Source organism: Suncus etruscus, chromosome 2 (assembly GCF_024139225.1).
Source record: "Suncus etruscus isolate mSunEtr1 chromosome 2, mSunEtr1.pri.cur, whole genome shotgun sequence".
In the NCBI taxonomy this organism is placed as follows: Eukaryota; Metazoa; Chordata; class Mammalia; order Eulipotyphla; family Soricidae; genus Suncus; species Suncus etruscus.
In genome coordinates, this window is record NC_064849.1 from 66,466,724 (window position 1) to 66,489,766 (window position 23,043).

A 23,043-nucleotide genomic window follows, 5' to 3' on the forward strand; every position below is an offset into this window, starting at 1 on the left:
AGGCTTCTTTGGTGATTAAGGTTTATCATCACCCCAAGATTCCCAATTGGTTCTTTCAGGGTGGAAGGAGAGCTTGAAGCAGGGTGAGGTTTGCTGTTCAATCTTTTCCTCCTTTATGGCCCCTCCTTTCCTCTGAGGTAGCTGGCGCCATAGCCTTGGGGTACTGCCACTCCTTCCACCCCCTTAGGGGTGCCGCCTGGGCTGGGGCTCAGTGGGGAAGTGCGCAGAGATCTCTAATCACGAGGCCCTGGGGCCGGTTTTACACTTCCTCTAATCTCAGTGAGTGAATAAACCTTTGTGTTGCCTTTCTCCATAATCTTCCTGCCTTTCTTGGGGTGAGAGAGAAGTGGGGCTCGGCAGGGTGTGAGCACCCAGAGGACTGTATATCTGTGCTCCTTCTCCGCTTGCTGCCCCAGTCTCAGCCAAGGTAGGTGCCCAGGCCCTCGGTGCTTTGCCCTAGAGAGGGCACCCTGCTGACCTGGGTCTCCAGAGCTGACAAAGGAGATTCTTGAGTGTGCGGCTCCTTATCACACAAAGTGCTGAGCCCGCATCTCCTAGCTGCCCCTTTTGTAGATGTTAGGGCGGTGAACTTTGAACCCAGACAGTTGCTTAAGACTCCTGCCCTCACTCCCTCCGCCCTTCTTAACTTCTGATTCGACTTAAATGCTTCAGCCTTTGCTTGGCTTTTCCTTTTACTGCTGGAGAAGTCCACGGAGCTGGCAGCTCTCAGTTCCTGGGCTCCCATCCTTGCCACGGTTGCTGTCAGTGGGAACCTGCGTATCTATTTCCAGGCCCAGGGAGTGAGTGTTTCCATCTTCTCCTCACCCTATGTGTACCTTGTTCTCTTTGATTTCGCTGCTCTGTATCCTAACCCCCACCTTGAGTTTTCTCTCCCTCTTTACCAGCCTTGCCTATACTTCTCCAACCTCTGACTTTTTGCCGTTCCCTGTGACCTTCCTTGCTTGCCTTGTTTTGGGGTAAACCTGTCTGACTGGCAGCATTTTCTAAGTAGGGAGCAGCCCTTAGATACCTGCGAGCAGGTCTCAAGGAGCAGCTGTAGGTAATTTGGGCCACACACTGGCTGGGGCCGCTTTTTCATTTATATTTTCCCAGCGACGGAGCAAGGTCTTCTGCATGCAAGGGCATACTTGCTTTACCGCTGAACCACATTCCTCTTTCTAATGTCATAACCTTTTTTTGGTGATGCCACTTATACTTTTGGTGATGGGAGAGATTGGACAGTGGGAGCTGGAATTACTAAGGTCTGGGCAAGGCATATGACAGGCTGATTTTCAAGACACAGTGGGGTTGTTTGGATTTTTTTGTAAAGGACCAAAGATGCCAGATAAGTGTTTTGCTATTCTTTGTTTACTTCTTAGGCCTGCACCTGATGGTGCTCTAAGGCTGCTTGGGGGCTCTATTCTCTTGGTGACACTCCCAGTGGCACTTGGAGGACCAGGCGGTAGTGGGATCAAACTTAGGGACTCCTGTATATAAAGCAGGTACTCAGCCCACACACTTATTTTCCCAAGTCCCTCAGCGATGGTGTGAGGTTGGTTGAGTGGGTGACTCTGGATTTCTATCTAGAGATTCATAGTTGGAGAGAGGAGAGAGGAGCTCAAAGGCTGAAGTGCAGGCTTGCAGGTAGGAGGCCTGGGTTGAATCCTGGGCACCTTGAGGTTCCTTTAGCACTGTCAAGTGTGTCGCCCCACAAAAGCATTAGGTTTATCAGAACTAGAGTATTTGGGGTGTGGAGGAAGGAGAACTGTTTTGAGGAGTATCCACAGATGAGCCACCCACAAGCATGGCTTCTACTGGGGCAGCATAGGGGATAGGAGAGAGAAGCTGGAGGAAAGCTGGACTGACTTTTTTGGGGTGAGTAAGGCTCACACCCCTCACACCCCTCTAGTTTTCCTAAAGTAGCCAGATTGTCTTCCTCCCTTTACTCATAGTAGATTCAGGGATAAACAGGAACTTTCTATCTTGCAAACCAGGTGGACAACACCTAAAGATGAGAAACAAGTTTTCTTTTCTTTTCTTTTTTGTTTTTGTTTTTGTTTTTGGGTCACACCCGGTAGCACTCAGGGGTTACTCCTGGCTCCACGCTCAGAAATCGCTCCTGGCAGGCTCGGGGGACCATATGGGATGCCGGGATTTGAACCAATGACTTTCTGCATGAAAGGCAAACGCCTTACCTCCATACTATCTCTCCGGCCCCAACAAATTTTCTTTAAGTGAGGCATGAATACATTTTTTTCGTTTGTTTGTTTTGGGCTACACCCAGCAGCTCTCAGGGCTTACTCCTGGCTCTGCGCTCAGAAATTGCTCCTGGCAGACTCGGGGAACCATATGGGATGACAGGGTTCGAGCCTGCATCTGTCCAGGGTTGGCTGTATGTAAGGCAAATGACCCATCGCTCTGCTATCTCTCTGGCCCCAGCATGAATACTTTCCCTTGGAAATTCAAATTGGCAAGGCTGGAGAAGTGGCTCAGGTGGTGAAAGGGCATGTGTCTTGTATATGTGAAGTCTTGGCTTGACTCCCAGTTTTTCAAGCCCCTTCCTGTCCCTAGTTGTGGCCCTAATGGCACAATAGATAACTCTATTATTATCTCACAATTCTTCCCAGATATGCATCTCTTTCTTTCTTTCTTTCTTCTTTCTTTCTTTTTCTTCTTTCTTTCTTTCTTTCTTTCTTTCTTTCTTTCTTTCTTTCTTCTTTCTTTCTTTCTTTCTTTCTTTCTTTCTTTCTTTCTTTCTTTCTTTCTTTCTTTCTTTCGTTCTTTCTTTCTTTCTCTTTCTTTCTTTCTTTCTTTTCTTTCTTTCTTTCTTTCTTCTTTCTTATTTCTTTTTCTCTTTCTTTCTTTCTTTCTTTCTTTCTTTCTTTCTTTCTTCTTTCTTATTTCTTTTTCTCTTTCTTTCTTTCTTTCTTTTTTCTTTCTTTCTTTCTTTCTCTCCTCTCTCCCTTTCTATCTCCTTCTCTCTCTTCCTCCCTCCCTCCCTCCCTCACTCCCACCCTCCCTCCCTCTCTGCCTTCCTCCCTCCCTCCCTCCTTCCTTCCTTCCTTCCTTCCTTCCTTCCTTTCTCTTTCTTTTCTCTTGTTTGGGGGATTGAGTCCAGGCCTCATGTGTGTAAGGCAAGTGCTGTACAGTTCTACCATATTCTGGGCTTCTCTTGGGTGCTGTTGGGAGCTAATCAGAACTGTTAATGAGAGGTTGGGTAGAAGAGAAGGGGTGCACAGGGTCTCACAGGGCATTACCAAGGCCTTAAGGGATTTTTCTTTCTATTTCCTAGAGGCCATGCCAGAGAGCTGGTGACGGCTGTGCTCTTCCTCCACCATGACTGACAGCACTAAGTATGCGGTGGCCCCTCAGCGGGAGGGGGAACCCACCCCTTCACCAGAGGACCCCAACTCTGGAACAGAGCAGGTGGCATTGAAGAAGGAGATCTCGTTGCTGAACGGCGTGTGCCTGATCGTGGGGAACATGATTGGCTCTGGCATCTTCGTGTCTCCCAAGGGTGTCCTCATGTACAGCGCATCCTTTGGCCTCTCCCTGGTCATCTGGGCCCTGGGGGGCATCTTCTCCGTCTTTGGAGCCCTTTGTTATGCAGAACTTGGCACCACCATTAAGAAATCTGGGGCCAGCTATGCCTACATTCTGGAAGCCTTCGGGGGTCTTCTTGCCTTCATCCGCCTCTGGACTTCTCTCCTCATCATCGAGCCCACCAGTCAGGCCATCATCGCCATCACCTTTGCCAACTACATGGTGCAGCCACTCTTCCCGACCTGCTTTGCCCCTTATGCTGCTGGCCGCCTGCTGGCTGCTGCCTGTATCTGTGAGTGGGGCTGTGAGTGGAGTGGGGTGTGGGAGGATGGGCAGAAGCTGACATGAAAGAACAGGTAACAGCAGTGGTGGGCAAGGAAATGGTAGAAAGGAATGCCTCTCACACTCTGGGGTTGCTACGTTATTGTGTGTTGTGTGAAAAACTCAAGAAATGCCAAAGAGTTTTAAAAAAGCAATTGACTTTCTGCTGACTTCCCAGGATTAGCCCCATTAGCACTTATGAACTCTTCTTGGTTTTCTTTTGCTTCTATAAGAATGTAGTTTTTTTTTTTATTTTTTTGCAAAACATGAACATCATATAATTCTACAGTTTGCTTCTCTTTGGGTGTTGGGGATTGGAGCATACCCGGCTGTGATCAGGACATATTCCTGGCTCTGGACTAGGGGTTCTTGGCAGTGCTCAGGGGACCTTATGACAGGCCAGGTGTCAGGGACTGAACCTAGCAAGGCAAGCACCCTCCCCGATGTACTATTTCTCCTGCCCAGTCGTATAATCTTAGACCTAATGCGGCAACAGTTGAGTTTTTTCCTTGGTGGACTAGACCAGAGCTTTTCAACTTAATATTGAAAAAGAAATTATATTTCCCCCAAAGGAGAGGTCCTTTGCTGTTGTTTTACTGACCAGAGGAGGTACACTTGGTGTCAGTGCTCATGGGGTCTGCACACACTGACAATGGTGCCATGTGCTGGATATCAGACACTTTGTCCCCATCCTGGGATCACAAATGGTATGGAACTCACAGCCTTATGTCTGCAAGGGGCTTATTTTCCACTGATGTCACTTCCCTGGGATCTTTTTGAAATAGAAAGGATGAATCTTTTCTCAGTGGTTGGAAAATACTGGTGTAGATTTTTTTTTGTTTGTTTGTTTTTTGGGCCACACCCGGCGGTGCTCAGGGGTTACTCCTGGCTGTCTGCTCAGAAATAGCTCCTGGCAGGCACGGGGGACCATATGGGACACCGGGATTCGAACCAACCACCTTAGGTCCTGGATCGGCTGCTTGCAAGACAAACGCCGCTGTGTTATTTCCCCGGGCTCTGGTGTAGATTATTAATTTGTTATTTCATGTCATTTGGAATTTTTCTCCATTTATTTTAATCAATATTTTATTTTGTGCCATGCCCAGCAATGCTTATGGGTTATTCCTGGCTCTGCACTCAGGAATTACTCCTGGCAGTGCTCAGGGGACCAAATGGAAATCTGGAATTGAACCCAGGTTTGTCACATGCAAGGCAAATGTCCTACTTGTACTCTCTCTCTCTGTCTCACTCTCTGTCTCACTGTCTCTCTCTGTCTCTCTCTGTCTCTGTCTCTGTCTCTGTCTCTCTGTCTCTCTCTCTCTCTGTCTCTGCTCTTTCTGTCTCTCCCTCCCTGAGAAACTTTTCTCCATGTAGCTCTTTTCACTTTCTGGGGCATACCCAGCTAGGTGCTGGGGGTTGAGTTATCTCTCTAGCTCCCTTTTCACCATTTCATAAATAAAACACACAAAATCTGTGCTTTGGATGCTGGAAGTGCTCAGAAGGTGGTTTCCTTTGGATGCCTCTGGTCTTCCAGCCTTGAGATCCCAGGATCATGGAGAAGTACAGAAGTGCAGAAAAGCTGCTAATTTGAGGGGCAGCTGTTGAAAAAACAGCAGTGGCAGTGGTGACTGGCTGGATTACCTCTCTCTGGTCAGGCTTTTTCCTACCACTTTTTTTTTAAATGTTGTTGAGAATCAAAGTTAGGACCTCCCACATGCAAGGTATGAGCTCAGCTGATGAGCTGCACCCCAGCTCATAGCCATTTTCCTTTCTGTTTCTTCCTGCCTCCTTGCTGCTCTCACTGCCACACAGAGAAGCCTAGGTTGTCTGTGCAGCCCCCCTTGGTCCATTTGCCCATATCACTCTGTGTTCGAGGATGTTTGTTGTGCACAGCAACAGCTAGGGCGGCGCAGAAGGCACTGCCCTATGTTGCAAGAAGCTGGTATTTCCCCGAGGCCTTAGATATTCTCTCTATTTCTCTTGCATCATTTGCAGATTATCTGGTAGATGGACTACTGGGGAAAGTAGTACTTGTGTAGAGGAAGTACAACTTCGAGGGTGCTTGAATTTCATTAAGCACCATTGGAACTGGAGTGATAGTATAACAGGTAGGGCATTTGCCTTGTATGAGACTGCTGGGTTCAATCTCCAGCACCACATATATAGTCCCTCAACCTCCATCTTTGAGTGATCTTTGAGCTGAGAGCCAGGAGTAAGCCCTGAGCATTGCTGGTGTGCCTTGAAGCTTCAGAATGGTATATCTTTTTTTCTGGATTTACACCTGGAGGCGCTTAGGTCTGAGTTCTTACTCTTGGCTCTGCACTCAGGGATCACTCCTGGCAATGTCCAGGGGACCACCTGGAGTCCCAGGAATTGAATTGAGGTAGGCTGCTTGCAAGACCAGCACTTTATCTGCTGTAGCATTGCTCTAGCCCCATTACTTTGGAGTTTGATTTGTGGCATCTCTGACAAGGGTCACTCCTGAAATCTTTTTAATTTCTCCTTCGCTTGTGGGGATAGCAATGAAAATAATCCCTTATGCACCTGCTTATCCTGTATGATGCAGGCCAAACAGATAGTTGTGATTAGTTTGTGGAACTCATAAGTGAATGGAAGACACAGATAGGATACTTGTGTATGGGTTGATAATGTGTATCTAAGACAATTCTGTGAAGAAGAAAGCACCAGAATCTGGGTTCTGTAGCTCTGTGACCTTAGCTGTGCTACTGATTTTTTTTTCAGGCTACTGTGAGAATGAAGAGCAATTCTGTGGAAATCTCCAATCATTACATTTAAAATGATCATTTCTTGGGTTGACGCAATAGTGCAGCAGTAGGGCATTTACCTTGCATGCAGCAGATCCAGGAAGGACCTGGTTCGATCCCCGGCGTCCCATATGGTTCCCCAAGCCAGGAGCAATTTCTGAGCACATAGCCAGGAGTAACTCCTGAGTGTCACAGGGTGTCGTTCCCCCCCTCCCCCAATTATTATCTCTTCGGCTGATTTTACATTTTTCCTTCTTCCTGCTTCTTGGTCTTCTTTGGAATAGTCATGGTTTGATAAGTGAGGTCTTGCTGTATATGTAGTATTTGAACCTTGCTCTATCTATAATAACTTCAGAGGGTCATTGAGATCTGGAAGAGGTTCATAAGGGCAATCAAGATAGTAAGGATTTAGGCTCCTATGATTCATGAGTTTTGTCCTTCTGCCATTGTTTGACAAGCACCCTGTACAGTCAGATGCTGACACTTGTGAGGACATTCTGTTTAGTCTCAGGACTTGGCTAAATCTTCTGATTGAGCAAGAGAAGGGCCTTAATATAGAGCTTTCATGCGTTCACAAGCACATAGGGAAATTTATGGGCTAAAGTGCTACTTAGTGCTGGGAGACAAAGAAAAACCAAGTACAATATTAGTCATCTGAGCATATGTAGTTCAAGAGGGAGATAGAATGTTGTCAGGTAATTGTCTGACAGGCTCTTTCTCAAGGAGTTGAGACCCTTGAGAACCCAAAAGGATACTTTTCTTCTTGTGGGGTGGGGGGGCCTTAGGAAGATTTTTGAACTGAATTTTGGAAAGTTACCAAAGCTGTCTTCTAGGATATACTCCTGAGGGAACTGCAGGTGAAAAGATGTGGAGGGGAAAACCAGCACAGAATGTTTAGAGAATTCCAGATTAGTATGGTTGGAATGTGGTGTGGGAGAAGGGTGATAAGGTAGAGACTGGAAATGTAGCTCCAGGCCAGACAAGGAGGTTATTTTTAAAAAAATATTTATTTAAAGAAAATGCATCACATAGTTGACATAGTTTATCATAATACATAATACATAATACTTTCCAGGTAAGTGAAAGCAAAGTATTGAAGAAAACAAAAAAAAAGGAAGAGAAGAGAAACGAAGAAAGGAAAAAAGGAAAAGTACAATAGGAAGCTCATTTGTGAAAATTATTGTATCACCAATGAAGTCATTAATACAATAGCAGAAGGTTTATTAAGCTCTTGTCCAGTCTGTTAAATTGGGGTATACCTTTTTAGGAATGACAGCATCATACAAATGAAGTTTTCCAGAAATTTAAAGATATGATACTATACATTTTAAAAGTCATATCAGTGTCCCTGCAGGGAATTGTAGAGGGTCAGTGTCTAAACAGGTTAGGCTTTATTATCATCATTGTTATAAAACTAAATAAAATATGTGCATTTCCCCCTTTCCTTCTCCTTGATGTTGCATTGACTGTGGGTTATACACAAGCTTGCACACATAGGCTCGCATACTCTGGGTTGCACATTTAATGGTGGTTCTCCCTGGGGTCATGCATCAGGTTGTGGTGTTTGCTTATGAGCTCACTGGGGTCTCCCTCATTTATTTATGATTTGCTCATTCTGCTTTTCATGCTTGCTGTATGTCTCACTCCTAACCTTAGAGTTTAGGTTCCCTCCCCCTCAATGTTGCTTATTGCCAGTTGCACTTTTTGAATTGTGAAGCTTGAACTCCTCATTTGAGGAGGCTTGTGATGTATCTGGAAATCTTGGGTCCACAGATTGCGGGGTTGCCGGGTGCACATAGCACCTGGGACTGCTCAGGTCAGTTGGAGCATTAGCAGCACTGGGAATGGGGCTTATTGCCTTAATTTGCAAGGCTGGTGCTGAGTCATTGAACCATCTCCTGCCCCTAGACTTTATCATTTGGGGGGCAGTGACAGAGAGACGGGGTCCACTGAGTGATGCTCAGAAGCTATTTCTGGCTTTGTACTCTGGAGTGTCCCCTGGCAGTGCTGAGGGTTCATGTGTGGTGCTGGTGTGTTGAACCAGGGTGGGAAAGATGTAAGGCAAAGGCCCTAGCCCCTATACTTTCTCTCCATCCTTCTAGGCACTATCTTGAAAGTAGGAGCACACTGTTGATTTTAAGTAGGGAAGTGATGTTGCTGGCAGAAAAGAACCTTGATGCTCATAGGGAGTGTTTTTGGAAAAGCAGGAAGACAGATTAGGGAGCTGAAGGCTAATTCCCATGAGGTATAACATCGGCCTGAACTGTATAGGGCCTTGGACACAGATGCAGGGAAAGAGAGTTACAAGACAGATGTATGGGCTTTGTCAATGTTGTGGTGTAGGGGCTCTCTGAGATACTGCTAGGAATTCAAGTCGGGACAGATGGGAGATTGTGGGGGCTCCTTATGAAATTGGACCAGTGGGAGAGGTTTGAGAGGGTATAGAGGACTTGTGCTGCCACTGAGCTGTGTATTCCTTGTGTCAGCCTGACCAAGTCAGTCATTTTCCCACTCACCAAGACATGCTTAACCATAAATCTTGTGTGTAATGAGTGACTGATGGTGCAGTGCATACCCAAGTATGTTGAGCCTGATTATGCCATTCTTTTTTTGGATTTTGGGCCACATCCAGTGACGCTCAGGGGTTAATCCTGGCCATGCACTCAGAAATTGCTCCTGGCTCAGGGGACCATATGGGATGCTGGGGAATCGAACTGCGGTCCATCCTGGGTTAGCTGCATGCAAGGCAAACACCCTACCACTGTGCCATTGCTCCAGCCCCTGATTATGCCATTCTGAATGAGCAGAGGGCATCTGTCCATTCTCCCAGCATCCTCTTTCATGATTGCTTCTGTCTCCAGGAATGCAGGAGTCATCAGGGAACTATTAGCAGGGCATGGAATCAAAATGCAGGAAGAATGTTCTGACAACTGGAGAAAAAAGTTACTGGATGTTGTTGGTCCTATAAAATACAGAGCTGAGGGCCTGGGGACATAACACTGAGGATAAGGCATTTGCCTCACATGTAGCTTTGACCTTGATTTGAATTCTGGCACCATATATAGTCCCCTGACCACTGTTGGATATGGCCCAAAACAAAATCCCAAATCATGGATCTGAGAGAACAGCGTCTGCCTAGAGGCACTGTCAGTGTGGTACAGAGAGAACCAAGACTAGTCAGTGCTTGGTCTCTAACTGGCTGGGAAGGGCTGGGAGGCATATTGGCTAATCCTGCAAGTCATACCAGCATGCACTCCGGAGAGAGTGCAGGGGCCCAGGATGGGTGAGACCCCACTCACCATAGCATACTATATCTGCTCTCCCTGACATCTTTGAGGTGCCTCAGACTGTCCTCAGACTGTCACATTCTACCCTGGCTCTACTGCTCTTCCTGTCTTTCTCTAACTTGTCTGCTATGGTCCTGATTCAGGAAGTTTTATCCTTAATGCTTTCTTCTGCTGGGAAAACTTTCTCCAGGTGCTCTGGAGCTGGTACCTTCACACCATTCCTGTCTCTACACAAATAGATCCTCATCAGACATCCATCTGAACTAATCTGGAAGAATTTCTCTACCTCCCATTTTTTTTCTTTTGTTTTCTTTTCTCTTCTTTCTTTTCTCTTTACTTTCCTTTTCCCCTTCTCTCTTCCATTCCCTTTCTTTCCCCTTTTCTTCTCTATTCTTCCTTCCCCTTCCCCTCTCTTCTCAATTTTTGGGTCACATCCAACAGTGCTCTGGGCTTACTCCTGGCTCTGTGCTAAGGGGTCAGTCTTGAAAGGGTTTAGTTAACCATATGTGTTGTGGGGATTGAATCAGATCAGCCCATGTGCAAGGCAAGCAACTTACCTTGTTGCAACTTGTTGGTGCTCAGGACTGAGCACCCTATCCACTCTATAGCAATGTGGTTAGTATGCGGATGTGGTACCTGAAGGCAGGGCAGTGTGTGCTACTTGAAGGAAGGGAAAGAGGAAGGAGAAAGATGCTCTTGTGGACCAAAACACATCTTCTCTGAAGAGAGAGCAGATGGTGGAGCTAGACCTCCACCCACCACACCTGTCTCAGCCTCTTGATGCAGGAATAGTTTATCTTAGGACTCCTTTTGAGATATAAGTTATTCTTTTGTTTAGTTTTGTTTTTGTTTTTGGGCCACACCTGGTGACTTTCAGGGATTATTCCTGTCTATGCACTCAGAAATCGCTCCTGGCTTGGGGGACCATATGGGATTCTGGGGGATTGAACAGAGGTCCATCCTGACTCCCCTGTGCCACTGCTCCAGCCTCATGAGATATAAATTATTCTAAGATGAGGCACTGGAATACAGTGGTAGGGTCCTTGCATTGCATGTGGCTGAACCAATTCAATTCCTGGAACCACATATGGTACCTTGAGCACAACCAAGAGTGATTCCTGAGCAGAGTCAGAAGTCAGCCTTAAGCACTTCAAGGTATGGCCCTAAAACTAAACAAAAAGTTACTCTAAGACACGTGAGTCCTGGAGAGCAGCCCTTGGTATTGTTTTTGCATTAACATCAATAATATGAAGGAAAGAAAGGGGGGATTAAAAAAAGAGAGAGTTTTTCACACAGAGAGTTCTTCACTCACTCATCCATGTATCAGTATGTACTGAGCACTCACTGTGTTTCAGGCTAATTCAAACTAATTCAGACTTCAGACCTTTCCCCAACCTTTACTGGAAAGTGCATGAAGACAATGACAGGAGTGGGCTATTGTATTCCTGGCACTTCCGCTGCTTCATGAAGAGACTACCTGTTGCATATAGATGTGGAAAGATACCAGGATCCCTGATCACTGAATTGAGTGTATGGAGGTTAGTCTTAGGATTAGTCAGCACATGATTACCCTGACAGTGAAATCAGTCATGTGTGTGATCACTCATCCATGCAACTTGTCTAAGCAATAACTGCTGAATGATTTCAAGGTCTATTAGCAATACTAGCCTATCTAGGGGTATAGTTCATCCACATTAATGACAGACCAGGCCTACAGAGTGACAGTGAGTCTCTTTGGCACAAGCAGAAACTGTATTTACTCTCTTGAAATTGTCAGTGCTTGAATAGAAAAGGATGAAAGTATGGTAGAGATATAGATCCTATCTTCATAAAAGCACTCTGTAGGGACCCTATTTAACAGATGACGAATCTTTAGGATAATAAATTTGACCTGCCTGATTCCATGCTTTGCAGCTTCCCAAAAGGATAGGTTTTCTGCTCTGTTCAAGGGAAAGAAATGTTTATTCAGAGCATCTGAGCTTTCTTACCACAGAGCAGATCTTCTTATAAAACAAGGTTATTTCATCCAACTTTTCCAGAAATATAGTCCAAAACCACCCCAAGGAAGATTTATGTATCTCTCTCATAGACCTTTCCTTAAGCTTTAGTTATTCTCTCAAACTTCTTTTTTTTTTTTTTTTTTGGTTTTTGGGTCACACCCGGCGTTGCTCAGGGTTTACTCCTGGCTGTCTGCTCAGAAATAGCTCCTGGCAGGCATGGGGGACCATATGGGACACCGGGATTTGAACCAACCACCTTTGGTCCTGGATCGGCTGCTTGCAAGGCAAACGCCGCTGTGCTAACTCTCCGGGCCCTCTCTCAAACTTCTATCTTCCTTGCCTTCAGTCAATTTTTTGGAAAATATGTCTTCGTTTCCTCATTACACTTGTCTGGCATCATTCCACCACCCCATTGGAAACAAGACCTTCCTTCCTTCCTTCCTTCCTTCCTTCCTTCCTTCCTTCCTTCCTTCCTTCCTTCCTTCCTTCCTTCCTTCCTTCCTTCCTCCCTCCCTCCCTCCCTTCCTCCCTCCCTCCCTCCCTCCCTCCCTCCCTCCCTCCCTCCCTCCCTCCCTCCCTCCCTCCCTCCCTCCCTTCCTTCCTTCCTCCTCCCTCCCTCCCTCCCTTCTTCCCTCCCTTCTTTCCTCCCTCCCTCCCTCCCTTCTTCCCTCCCTCCTTTCCTCCCTCCCTTCCTCCCTCCCTCCTTTCCTCCCTCCCTCCCTCCCTTCCTTCCTCCACCACACCTGGCAGTGCTTAGGTGCTACTCTTGGTTCTGTGCTCAGGGGTCCCTTCTGGTAGTCCTCTGGGGACCATATGCAGTACTGGGTATTGAATTTTGGCTGACCACATTTACGCACCTTAAATCCTGCACTTTCTCTTTGGTCCATATATTTCCACTCTTACCTATTTATCTGCCCAAATTGGCCCATTTCTTCCACTCTTACCTATATATCTGCCCAAATTGGCCCCATTTCTTGGGAGTCTTCCTGTTCCCTACATGTGCCAGGGATTGAACCTCAGGGCCTCACTCAAGTAAGGCATGTCATTACACTATTTAGTCATATCCTATCCCTTGTGGTTGAGTTTTATGGTTACTGTGCTAGTCATACATACTCAGAGACCCCTGAGAACAGACTATACAGTGGCAAATCATGCCTTTGTGATCAGTGCACTGTTTAGGAGACCAAATGAAGTGCTGGGATTTAAACCAGGGCTGTAGCCACATGCCTTTGTCCTCTCTCTGTCTCTGCCTTGTGTTTTTTGTCTCAGGAGTGTGATGAGGGCTGAGGCCCCAGTAGTAAAAGCAGAAGGGAGGTTAATTGTGCATCTTTAGCTCTATTGAATTGCCTGTGGTCCACAGAGGGCTTCAGTCATAAATGTCTTGCCTCACTAGAGCTTTGATCATGCAGCTTCTGCTGGTACCAGTATCACTGACTTTTTGTTTGTTTTGTTTTGGGGCCACACCTAGTGTGCTCAGGGCTTACTCTTGGCTCTGTACTTCAGGAATTACTCCTGGTGATCTTGGGGGACTATTGAATTAATCCCTTGGGTTCCACCCCCTGGAACACTGGCATGCCGCATGTCTGGGGTTAGAGGATGGTCTGGAAAATAATTCACAGACAGGCACATGTAATGAGAAAAGGTTTTGAAAAAGTTTTCCACATTACCAGATGCTCTGATTAGCTGGCTGACAATCCAAGACACTTCCTGGAGCTCCAGAAAATGAAAGGGAAGAGACCTTTAATCCTATTCAATCAAGCCTTTTATCTGAGGAAAAATATCTCACTTGGAAGGTGGAACATCTGATTTTCACCCCTATCCAAGGCTCTGCATTCAAAGATCCAATGAGAAACAATGCATGAAGATTGAAGTAGATACAGACAAATCCTGTAATTCCACAGGGGACCATATGGGATATAGGGTATTAGACCCTGGTTGGCCACATGCAAGGCAAGCTCCCTACTCGCTGTGCCAATGCTCTGGGCCCATCACTGACTTAACCAAGAGCCCACACACCCAGCTCATTTTTTTTTCTCTTTGATCTGGATTTGGAAGCAAGGCACATTTCTCCAACAGGTTTCCCCAATAGCCACTTTAAATCATGAAAAGGAGATGGGAGAGATAGCTCAGTGTGCTAGAGTAGATGTTTTGTATATACAAGGCTATGAACTTGGAATCCAGTACCACCAGAGGGATCAGGTTGGGGGGCTTGATGGCCACAGCTCCTCTGGGCTTGAGCATTAATCATTTGGTGAGTATCACTGGGAGAGGTCTGTGGGCCCCTTAACCATTGTTTGGAAGGAGTTGTCCCCTGCAATCTCCCAAAAAGTAGGAACAAGGCCAAGAAGGGCTTTGGGCTCTTTCTGGTAAGGGTCAGTGGGACACCCTGCAGCTAGTAGTGAGGTTTGGAATTTCAGCTTCTTCAGGGATGCATTTAGTTTAATCTTTTCTCTGTTTTTTCTTGCTGTCTCAGAGGAGAGAATAGCAAAGGAATCACTTTGAGAAGGGTCAGAATAACCCTGGCTGTCTTTTGGAGTTATCTAGGAAGGAGGTTTATAAAAATTCTTCTGGTCCTTTTCTGTTTTTATTTTTGGGCCATACCTAGTTACCTAGGAAGGAGGTTTATAAAAATTCTTTTGGTCCTTTTCTGTTTTTATTTTTGGGTCACACCTAGTGCTGCTCAGGGCTTTTTCCTGACTCTGCATTTAGGAATCACTCTGGGAGGTGCTTGGGGAATCATATAGGGTGCCAGTGATAGAACCTATGTTGGATGCATGCAAGGCAAGTACCTTATCTGCTGTACTATCCCTTTGTCTCACTCTCCTGGTCTTTAAACTTCCTCACTGCTCCCCCCCCCACCAAATAAATTTGAATCACTGGTTAGAAGAATAGGTTTCAGAGAGCAAGAATAGAGGCAGAGGCAGCAATTACCAGTTGCTGAGCCTTAAGAAGAGAGAGATACGGGACTAGAGAGGTAGCATGGAGGAAGGGCGTTTGCTTGCATGCAGAAGGACAGTGGTTTGAATCCCAGCATCTCATATCCAAGTCTGCCAGGAGCGATTTCTGAGTGTAGAGCCAGGAGTAACCCCTGAGCACTGCCAGGTGTGACCCAAAAACCAAGACAACAACAACAACAACAACAACAAGGAAAAAAAAAGAGATAGGAAGAAAGAAAAAGAGACAGGGAAAAAGTGTAAAAACACATTTAGAACTGCTTGAGATCTGGGAGATAGTTCAAAGAACTGAGCATAAGATGAAAGCATTTAGGACGCCTGGGTTTGATTCCAGGCAGCACAGGCTCCTCTGAGCACTGCTGGGAGCCAGCTCCAAATACTGAGTTGTGGGTAGCCCCTGAATACTGCCAAACAGTCACACTACAAAGAATTTCCGGAGTTTGGGAAAGGTGGCAGTGCCGCACCTCACCCAGAGTCGCTGACTTCCTGCTTGGAGAGGGCCTGAGCTCAGCACTAGTAAGATCAGCTTATCAGGTGACAAATGAGGCTCTGAAGAGAGGGGAGGCTTCAGGCTTGTTCCAATCATGGCCATTTTGTATGGTTCTTTGATTTCTGGGAAACTGCTCCTCAGATCTCGACTCAGGACTCCTGGAAGAGGTCCCAAGTCTGGGACAAACACTTCACAGATGATCCCAACACTCACCCCTACTGGGTCCTTTGTCTGAGGATGTGAAGTGGACCCAGCAGGTAGAGCAGAAAGGCTCTGAGTGGCCAGCAAGTGCCTGCTCTGAGCAAGCAGAGAAGGATGGGGGCTTGGTCTCAGAACTTCCTGGTGCAGCTGAAGCGGCTGATGTATGGACGTGTTCCAGGAGACGGAACAGGAGGAATTTGATCCAGTGACTTCAGGGTTTATGCTCGCTGTGCTTCTTGCTGGCTGTTCTCCCACACGAGGCCTAAGTGAAATGAATATGTAAAGGAGTCAGAAAACCATCTGCTTCCTGAGAAAAAATAACAGCCCCTTGGAGGTATGAAGGAAATAAAAACTCAAGGAAGCCAGGGTGAAAATCAATTTTTAAGATACTTTAAACCCTTATTGGATAATGCAAACAAACAGAAAAGGAGGTAAAACTTGAAATGTCTAGCTTTAGGCAATAGATAGGAGATTTCTTCAGAGAGTTGAAATTAGTTCTGAGAAAAAACATCAGCAGTAGAATATTCTGGAGATATTGGGTATTAGCAGGCCTGAGCATGCCTTTAAGGAGGTATGACTTCCCCCGCAAACTGACTCTGTGAAACAGCCTTATGTAGTGCCATGTTCTCCATCTGAGCAACATGTGAGGAAGAGGATGGTCACATGGCTTCAGTTTGTCCCTTTGTGGGGGCTGTGGAGTGGAGGCCAGCAACAAAGATATCCTCAGCAGGTGTCACTGATCACTTCCAAATTCAAGGTCATGAACTGAGTGGCAGGTGGAATTTTCATCTCTTAGTCAATTGAAGGCTTTGAAAGAAGAATCGAAGGATGAGGCTGAGTGCCCTAAGAAGGTGGCCTGGAGAGGAATAGAGGGATAGAGATTTAGACTGAAAGACTGCAGGCAGAAAACAGAGAATAGGCCACAGGTATAGGTATAAATCTGGATTTTTGGAAGGCTGAGAGCAGTAGAGACTAAGATGAATAGGGTGGAAAATTGCTTAGCACATTTGGAGAAAATAGGATAGTAGATTGACAGTGATGAGTTTAACTTCATCTATAAGTGATAATGCTAATAAACATCACTGCAGGGAGGGGGTTTTCATATCTGGAATATGACAAGGTTTTGTTCTAAAGTGATGGATTTTCTAGAAACATTAAGATTGACTGGAAAGAGATTAGAGTGATAGTACAGTGGGCAGGGCATTTGCCTTGCACGAAATCGACCAGGCTTGATCCCTGGCACCATATAAGATCCCCTAAGCCCCACTAGGAATAAGCCTTGAGCACAGAGTCAGGAGAAATCCCTGAGAACTGCCCTGAGAATATTATTTTCTACTTGCTTCTGTCAGTGCTGGGACTCAAATCCAAACCTCCTGCAAGTGCTCAACTACTGAACTATATCCTTGGATACATGGGTTCTCTTCTTATAGCTAAGCACAAGCCTTTCTCCTTTCATTACAGACCGAAGCCCCTTCAAGTAGAAAGGGCACAAGAAGGGCTGAAGAGATTGCTTAATGCACTCTGCATGAAGGAGACCCAGGATTGATCCCTGGGTCATAATGCTTAGAGTCCTTTGAGCACCACTGGGAGCTCCCTGAGTACAGAGTCAGGAGCAGTCCTTGAGCACTTCTAGGTGTGACCACCAAATAAAACAAAATGAATAGGGGCCAAAGTAGAACTCAGTGGCATAGGAATACCTTGTATGCATGAGGCTCTGGGTTTAATTCCTGCCTGGCATCACAAAACAAAACAGAACAAAAACTCACTAACAGGGCCAGAGTGATAGTACAGTGGATAGGATGCTTCTACTTGGCCAACCCTGGTTCAACCCCTGGCATCTCATATGGTTCCCTGAGCACCCCAGGAGTAATATTTAAGTGCAGAGCCAGAAGTAAACTCTGAACATTGCTAGATGTGGCTCCCAAACAAAAAACCAGTAGTTTTTTGTGTTTATTTTGTTTGTTTTGTTTTGGGGCCACACTCAGTAGTGCTCAGGGGTGACTCCTAGCTCCTGGCATGCTCGGGAGATCATATGGGATGCCAGGAATTGAACTAGGTCTGGCCCCGGTTGACCACATGCAAGGTAAATGACCTACTGCTGTGCTATCTCTTCGGGCTGCCCCACTAGTTTTTTCTTATTCTTTTTTTCTTTTTGGGCCACACCCACGGATGCTCAAGGGTTACCTTGGCTATGCACTCAGAAATTGCTCCTGGCTTGGGGACCACATGGGATGCCAGGGGATCGAACAGAGCTCTGTCCTAGGCTAGCATGGGCAAGGCAGACACCTTACTGCTTGCACTATTGCTCAGGCCCCATCCCCACTAGTTTTTAACGCTTCTCCCCACAGCCCATAATAACAACAACAAAAAGAGCAAGAGAAAAAGGAATGAAATAAAAGAAAGGAAGAGAGAAAATAAGAAAGAGTGGGCCTAATAGATACCTGCTACTTGAAAGAAGAACATTGTGTGTCAGAAGCTTTTAGGTTTTATTAGAAAATTTTCCTAAAAGCACCTTATAGTAAGAGTGCATGGAAATCAATTGCTATTCTAAGGGAAGTGGCATGGTGCTGAGAATAAGAAGGTATAAGTATAAATGAAATAATAAAGATATAATTGTGGCTGTACACATTGCTTTCCTCATAAAGATTTCACATCACACAGAGGGAAAAAATCTGGTAGTGAGGGGAACCTCAACTCCGATGAGCATTTGTTATGATCAGTTCCCTTGTTAGGAGCAGAATTTCATAGCATTACAAGTCTCCAATTGCTGCTGTAACAAGTAACCATCCAGTGAATTGCTTGAAATAGTTATTTTTACTGGTCACTGGAATAATAGTACAACAGTGAAGGCACTTGCTGATGCCTGTTTTGGACCCTGGTTTAATGCTGGTTGCCATCAGTTAGTCCTGGGCCCTGCTGATGTTGCACTGATGTTTTTATAGTTCTTAGGTCAGAAATAGGAAATGGGGGGCCCAGAGAGATAGCACAGCGGTGTTTGCCTTGCAAGCAGCTGATCCAGGACCAAAGGGTGGTTGGTTTCGAATCCCGGTGGTCCCATATGGTCCCCTGTGCCTGCCAGGAGCTATTTCTGAGCATACAGCCAGGAGTAACCCCTGAGCATCACCAGGGTGTGGCCCAAAAACAAAAAAACAAAGAAACAAACAAACAAAAAAGATATAGAAAATGGGTTTCACTAGGCAGAGATTGTAGTGCCAGCAGCACTGTGTTCCTTTCCTGAGGCCCAGAGAGTCAAGGTTTTTTTAGTTTCTTAGACTGGCTGTTTGCTTTAGTTCACTGGCCATTCCCCCTCTTCCTTGCTGTTGGAACAAGCCTAGCTCTGTGAGAACGCAGCCACAAAACACGAGCCCAACAACATGCGGTATGCAAACTGCTGGTAACAGAACCACTAATGCATACATATCAGGCATGTGTGAGGGCCCATTCATCCCTACAATGTCTGGCTACAGAAACTGGACAAATCAATGGCTCCCCAGCAGGGGTCAGGCAATTCTGATGGTGCCTAGTGCAATAAATCAGTAGTTTAAACAGGAGTCTGCAAGTGCCTCACCACTGTACTATTGCTCCAGTACCCAATGAGACTATGCTCTGCTAGAGGGGGACTAAACCTGGGCCTCCTGCATATATTTCAGTCCTCTGGAGCTGGTCTCTTGGGCCCCAGTTTCTGAGTTTGATTGTCCCTTAGTTACTAGGCCCCTCTGAACAACTCTTGTATCACTGGACCTGAACACCAGACCATCTTTCTTGCATTGCCCAGCTGAGCATTGCTGGGAGGTTGGAGAAAAGAAATTGTTATTAGTGGTGCATTCAAAACCGAGACTCTAGGTGACTGGAGCAATACTACAGTGGTGTGAGAATTTGCCTTGCAGTGGCTGACACAGATTAGATCCTTAGGTATCCTCTGAGTCTGCCAGGAATAAACACCTGAGCATTGTTGGGTGTGGCCCAAAAACAAAAAAGAAAAAAAGAAAATAAATAAAAACCCCTTCTGAGACTCTGGAGCCTGCAAGTGTCAATTAAAATTATATTTTAAGGGGGCCGGCGAGGGTGGCGCTAGAGGTAAGGTGTCCTGCCTTGCAAGTGCTAGCCAATGGAAAGGACCGAGGTTTGATCCCGCCGGTGTCCCATATGGTCCCCCCCCAAGCCTGGGGCAATTTCTGAGCACTTAGCCAGGAGTAACCCCTGAGCATCAAGACGGGTGTGGCCCAAAAAAACCACACTACAAAAAATTATATTTTAAAAAAATTATAACTGTGATTTTTCATCAATTGTTCATAATATAGTCATTTCAGACATTAATATTCAAACATCAATTCTACCACCAGTGTGATCTTCCCTTTGCCAGTGTCCCCAAATTTCTCACCCATCACCCTAGCCTGGTAGAGACATATTTACTTTCATATTAATTTGTTATAACACAAAAGCAAGTGGAATGATCAAAACTTAGACCAACAAAGGTCAATTTAGATAATAATTGCTATATTTCTCCAGGGTATTATTAAAATTACTGTTTAAGGATTTACTGGTCTTCTGTGAGTTGAATCTTCTGTGTTACTGTTTAGGCTCACTGAGCTAGGTAGATTTTATTTTTTGGGCCACACCCAGAGACCGCTCAGGGTTATCTCCTGTCTCTGCACTCAGAAATTGCTCCATGGTAGGCTCCCAGGACTATATATGAGAATGCTGGGGATTGAACGCTACTACTGTTGTATTATCACTCGGGCCCAGCTTGATAGATTTTATGTAACTTTTCCCATCAGATTTCCTGTGATATTTGTGGACTGACACTGATATGAAATTAAGAGGCATCGAGTGATCACAAGCAGACTGGTATCAATAGATCTGAAACAAATTTTGTGGCTTGGCTGTTTGATAAGATTCAGTTGTGGAGCCGGGCCATTTCTTTTGGAGGGAGGGTGTAGGGTGTGGGCACTGTGCTGCTGTGATTCATGCAGTAAGGAAAATTTGCCCCCACCTATTCTGAGAAGGCCCCAGAGGTATCAGCCTAGACCAGACTACCTGAGAAGTATTGGCAGCCATTATTTTCTTTTGGAGCTTGGTAGAGGAGTTAAAACCATTTTTTTGGCCAGGAAAATGGTGGCAGTGGATGGGGAACTGCTGGGTTTTCTGGAGATGGGTGGATGTGGGGGAGACTCAATTCCACTCCATTCTGAAAATATTCCATTTATCAACCTGTAATATGGTCCACCAGAGAAGAGTTAGCTGCTCATTATTTGAGTTCAGTTGTGGAGCTGGGCTGTTTCTATCAAAGAGTGTAGGGGGGGGTGCTGGGTTGCTTTTATTTAGGCAGGAAAGGGAATCTGAGTATCAGGAAGTTTCTCTCTCACCTTTCCAGGAGACTGTTCAAGTGGAGTCAATGCAGAGGAGAGAGTTGAGGACAAAGAGGGAGACAGGGAAACTTTATTTGTCATGAGAAGGGGTGGAGAAACTGGGTCTTCACTTCTAAGGATACTTGAGGGGGGATAGAAGTAAACTTTGATGGTTGAAGGACCAATATGTGGAAGAGACTTTAGCATGATTGTGCGTGGGACAGAGGGCAGTTTTGGGACTGCTGGGTGGAAGGAAGTAATGGGAAAGAAATTTTGGGCAGAGTTGAAGGAGTAGCTGTTAGACGCTGGAGAGACAGAACAGAGGTTAAGGAACATGCCTTGCATATGGCCACCTTGTTTTGATTCCTGGTCCTGCACAGTTCCCAGCATTAAGATCCACAGGGAAGGATCCCTGGGGTCTTCTAAACATTCCTCTGTGCTCACCCCTGCATCCCTTTTCCCCAAGTAAAAAGAGCTTCTGAGCTCCTTACAAATTGAATGAACCACAAATATGTCTCAGTGCCTTATATTTGCTTTGCATGCTCTGTGGTGTCTTTAAAATGATAGTGTTGAAATGGTAGGACATTTACCATGCATACGGCTGACCCAAGACAGAACCTGGGTCCAATTCCCGACATCCCCTTATGGTCCCCCGAGCCCACCAGGGAATGATTTCTGAGCACAGAACCAGAAGTAACACCCCTGAGCACCACCGGCTGTGGTGGTCAAAAAAAAAAAAAAAAAAAAAAAAAGATGGCACTGGGAGAATTGTCATTTGAATGCACTTTCAAGGGACTGTTTGGTTTGGGCTGCTGAACATAATGCGTGTCTCTGCTCTGCAGTGAACTTTGGTTCTGTACTTAGTCAAGCAAAGCAGTGGCTTTTATGGAACTGGGTTTCTTTGTCTGATCAGCCTCCTCCTGCATGAAGCCAGGCAGGCTGGCTGATGTCCAACCAGGGAAGCTCTTTTAGGTAGTGATAGGAGTAACTTCTCCTGGTTTTTGCTTCCTCCAAACCATGAATCATTCAAAGCGGGGAATGGAACCATACCAGAGTTGAAGGCTTCAAAGGGATTTTAGGGGGTCCCATGCCAGGAAACAGAGCTAGACCTAAGGTGAAAGGTGATTTCTGGCCACCTTGCCTGGACTTGGCCCGGTGTTGGGCAGAGATGCAATTGCACCTAGAGGTAGATAGGTGGGTAGGGCATCTCTGTTGCTGACTCTATCTGATTCTAATCTGATGGTTTTCTCCTTTCTCAGTTTCTGAAACAGGAGTTTGGGTTTTGAATAGTGCCTTTGGCTGGGCTCTGAGGCCCTCTGATCAGCTGTATCTGCTGAGGGTGTGCCAGAAATTCTGCTCAGTGCTGCTGTATGCTCTACCCATTTCTTACCCCTGTTCCCCCTGGCCCAGAGAGAGGCATTTGGTGCAAGCAGTGCTGTGAGGAAGGGAAGGCCCCAGTTCTTCCTCAGGTCACTTTCTATGGCATCCAGCTTGTTAGCATAGGACTCCATTCACATCAAGGATCCAGGACAGAGAGTAGATCTGAGGAAGATGGTGAGTCAGAGCCCAAAATATAAGGCCCAGGCTCAGGAAGTGGGGCAGGGCAGAATACTGGTGGGTAGAGGGGAGACAAAAAAATGGACATGGATGTAGGGAAGCAGCAGTGACGAAAACAAAAACAATGCTTGAACTTTCTCCTCTCAGTTTGCCATCCTTGTAAAGATGACTTTGATTTTTTTTTCTTGCCTTTGGGCTTCCTTGGCAGAGCAGAGCACCGAACTGCATGATTAGAGACTAATTCTGAGCTGTCCCTATGATTGTGACTTGGCATTGTCCCATTTTCTTGTAAAGAAGACTGCATTGTTGTTGTCCACCGGAATTCTGCTTGGAAACCAGACTTGTGCTGTGGTTGTTTAGCCAGCAGTAGAGCTTGAGTGTGGGTGACCAGGTACATACATGGGTGGTTAAGGCATGGCAGAGGGAGGAATGGAGGGTGACAGGCTGAGGAAAATCAACAGATCTGAAAGACTTGCGGAGCATGAGCTACATACAGTCTCTGCTCATTTTGTGTGATGCTTGTAGGGATTGAATTCTGTGTCTTTAATTATTAACTTTGCACTGGGCGCATTTTTGC

The 23,043-nt window shown here is 45.9% G+C and overlaps 1 protein-coding gene across 1 annotated transcript in view; it reads left to right on the top strand.

Annotated features, from left to right (window-relative positions):
* The first annotated feature begins 3,336 nt into the window (after positions 1 to 3,336).
* SLC7A7 (solute carrier family 7 member 7) overlaps positions 3,337 to 23,043 on the top strand; it is a 32,219-nt gene continuing 12,512 nt past the window's right edge. The window contains 1 exon segment of the mRNA XM_049768733.1: positions 3,337 to 3,835. Coding sequence (XP_049624690.1) covers positions 3,337 to 3,835 — 499 coding nt within the window.